The sequence below is a fragment of the Lactuca sativa genome, chromosome 1, assembly GCF_002870075.4.
Source record: "Lactuca sativa cultivar Salinas chromosome 1, Lsat_Salinas_v11, whole genome shotgun sequence".
Classification (NCBI taxonomy): Eukaryota; Viridiplantae; Streptophyta; class Magnoliopsida; order Asterales; family Asteraceae; genus Lactuca; species Lactuca sativa.
This window is the reverse complement of record NC_056623.2, coordinates 115,232,692-115,235,765: the sequence shown is the minus strand read 5'-3', so window position 1 is coordinate 115,235,765 and position 3,074 is coordinate 115,232,692. Positions and strand designations below refer to the sequence as shown.

Below are 3,074 nucleotides of genomic sequence, written 5' to 3'. Positions count from 1 at the left end.
CAGTTTACCATGATTATTGTATTTTAAGGAATTATCATACAAAGATTTTATTGCTAACATTTAGCTATATTGTTGGTCTTAATGAATGGCTTCTATGTGGATATAAGTTGCTCCAGTAATTTACATATGAAGGTTGCAATTTTCTCAAAACCTCATTGATTTTTTTTTTGCATGTCATCATTGTGGTAGATAATCTATTAGTTCAAGAGGAAGGGTAAAAAGGGAAAACAGTCCTTACCAATGAGCAAGAGGGGCAACAGGGGTAATTTGGGGGCTACTATGAAACCCGAGGCAGGAAGGGTAAAAAGGGAAAATAGTCATCATTGGGTCTAATGTTCATCACTCTTGTTTGGTAGATTTAGAAGTTTATTGTCATTAGTTGTAAGGATTTAGTAACTTTATATATGGTGTTGTCATATTTTTGGCATTTTTTGTTTCAGTTTGTAATATGTACTTGAACCAATCTTCTTATTAACAAAATAATACTTTCAACAATAGCATTGTCATTTCATTTTATACACATAATAGCATCGTACTTTCAGTTTTTACACATAACATCCGCGTACTTTCATTTTTTACACATAATACCCCCGTACTTCCTTTTTTTACACATTATAACATCGTACTTTCAGTTTTTACACATAATATCCATGCACTTCTATTTTTTACACATAATTGCATCGTAATTTCATTTTTTACACGTAATACCCCCATACTTTCATTTTCTACATATAATAGTATCATACTTTCATTTTTTTACACATAATACCCCCATACTTTTGTTTTCTATACATAATAACATCATACTTTCAGTTTTTACACATAATACCCCCATACTTCCTTTTTTTACACATAATACCCCCTACTTTCATTTTTACATATAATTACATCGCACGTTCATTTTTTACACATATTACCCCCATACTTTTGTTTGCTACACATAATAACATCATAATTTCAGTTTTTACACACAATAACCCCTTACTTCCGTTTTTTACACATAATACCCCCATACTTTCGTTTTCCACACATAGTGGTATCGTACTCTCACTTTTTACACATAATACCCCGTTTCATTTTTTACACATAATAGCATCGTACTTTCATTTTTTAGACATAATACTATCATACTTTCATTTTTACACCTTATGCCGCCGTACTTTTTTTTACACATAATAGCAGTAACCATTCAAAATTTTCATTCCAAAACAGCAACGTACACGATTAATGTCCAAAACTGGAAAAAGGACAATTATTTAAAACTAGAAAAAAAAAGGACAGTTAACCTAAGCTAGAAAAAAGAGGAGAATCAGACAAAATCATAGCAACTACATATCCTATCATTGTTTCTCTTCCAACGATTCATCCACCTGATACATAAAAATATAAATAGATTATTATATAAATATAAGAACTGCAAAATCATGACAAAGTAAGTTATTACTATATGTACCTTTCTTTTAGAGTAACTAGTAGCATAATGACCTAATCCTTGACAATAAGAGCATCTTCGTTTTTTGGCACTTCTAAAGAAGAATTAATTCTACTAGCAATTTTAGGACGTCCTTTCATGTTAGTTGGAGCAAGAGGATCCCGGACAAATAGCTGAGGTGTCATATCGACTTGTGACATTCTCACATAAGAACCTTGAGATATGTTCTCAACTGGTAAAGGTTTTTTCCGTATTGCTTGATCTTGTAAGAGCTTTATCAATACGTTATTGACATTTTCTATTTTTGAAGGGGGGTCTTTTACTTGTTCAATTACTTTATTAAAATTTGAACGAACACAACATAAAGTGTAATCACTAACCCCGTTTTCGTTATTCATTTCTTCGAGTCTGATGCTACGCTTACCCACCTTGTACCTAGCATTAAGGGTCCATCGAGGTAAAATGTAATGACTCGGAAGTGTATCAACATGCCTTTTCTTCATCACGTATAAGCTATGTTTGCATAAAATCCCACATGTCTCATACTTAGCACAAGAACATGTGACATGTATCTTATTTGACAAACAAAAGGTAACAATCTGCCAATATTTTTTGTCAATGTCTAATTTTCCAACTCGATACTTGATTTCTTCTATACTTTTGCTTATAGTCTCATGTGTTAAATTGCTAGTAGCTTCCATCCATTCTTTTTTGAAAATCTCAAATACCTTTCTAGTATAACAATCACCTGCTTTTGCTTCAATTGGATATATATATATATATATATATATATATATATATATATAGGAAAGAACCGGCCTCGAGTTCATAGTCTTGAAATCTTCATCTTCTTCGGCGGCCCTTCGTGAAGCAATTGCTTTGTCATATTGTACTAAAAAATCATTCAACATGGTACTTGAGTTAAGAAAATCATCAAAAAATGAATTAATACTCTCACTTCGTCCACTTGTTGACATACCGACCAAGAAAATATCCTTTAATAAGGCTTTAGCCCAATGTACTCGTTGGTTATACATATCAGTTATCCAACAATTGTTTTCAAGTTTATACTTATCACGTATAACTTCCCACCTTGTTTCAAATTCTTCAATTGTGTCACTCATTAAGCATTCTTTATATGATTCTTGAAAATCACTAAAAAGGGCAACATACGGTCGAAGGTGCTCCAATTCATGCTTTTTTATATGCCATGCACAAAAGCGATGTCGAGCATTTGGAAACACTTTTTTTATTGCATTACCCATAGCTTTGTCTTGATCAGTAATAATAGCCTTCGGATACTTGCTAAACATATATTTTAAGAAATGCTCAAACAACCATACAAAAGTTTCTTCCTTTTCGTTTTCTAGCAACGCTCCACCAAAAAGTATAGATTGTCCATGATGGTTCACCCCAGTAAATGGAGCAAAAGCCATCTTGAATTTATTTGTCATATAAGTGACATCAAACACAACAACATCTCCAAATGTACTAAAATCGTCTCTTGATCTTCCATCAGCCCAAAAAAAATTTTAGGACACCCGTCACTACACAAATCCATAACGAAATACTGATCATTATCCACCAATGCTTTATCTTGTAGATGTTTTATTAGTCCATAGAACTCTCTTCCTCTGTTGTG

The 3,074-nt window shown here is 32.4% G+C and overlaps 1 protein-coding gene across 1 annotated transcript; it reads right to left on the bottom strand.

Annotated features, from left to right (window-relative positions):
• Nucleotides 1–1,340: 1,340 nt before the first annotated feature.
• On the bottom strand, nt 1,341–2,868 carry LOC111921885 (protein FAR1-RELATED SEQUENCE 7-like). The gene is made up of 4 exons (XM_023917456.1): nt 2,412–2,868; nt 2,248–2,324; nt 1,498–2,031; nt 1,341–1,370 (listed from the first exon to the last, which is right to left on the bottom strand). The coding sequence occupies exons 1-4, from the start codon at nt 2,866–2,868 to the stop codon at nt 1,341–1,343; spliced, it is 1,098 nt and encodes a 365-aa protein (XP_023773224.1).
• Between the last annotated feature and the right edge of the window lie 206 nt (nt 2,869–3,074).

What these genes read in the sequence shown, in the direction of transcription:
- LOC111921885 (XM_023917456.1), bottom strand. Translation starts at nt 2,868, where the DNA reads ATGGCTTTTGCTCCATTTACTGGGGTGAACCATCATGGACAATCTATA. An exon ending in AAAGGATATTTTCTTGGTCG is followed by an intron (nt 2,325 to 2,411) that starts GTATGTCAACAA and finishes ATGATTTTTTAG; the next exon opens with TACAATATGACAAAGCAATT. An exon ending in AAAACGAAGATGCTCTTATT is followed by an intron (nt 1,371 to 1,497) that starts GTCAAGGATTAG and finishes TTTATGTATCAG; the next exon opens with GTGGATGAATCGTTGGAAGA.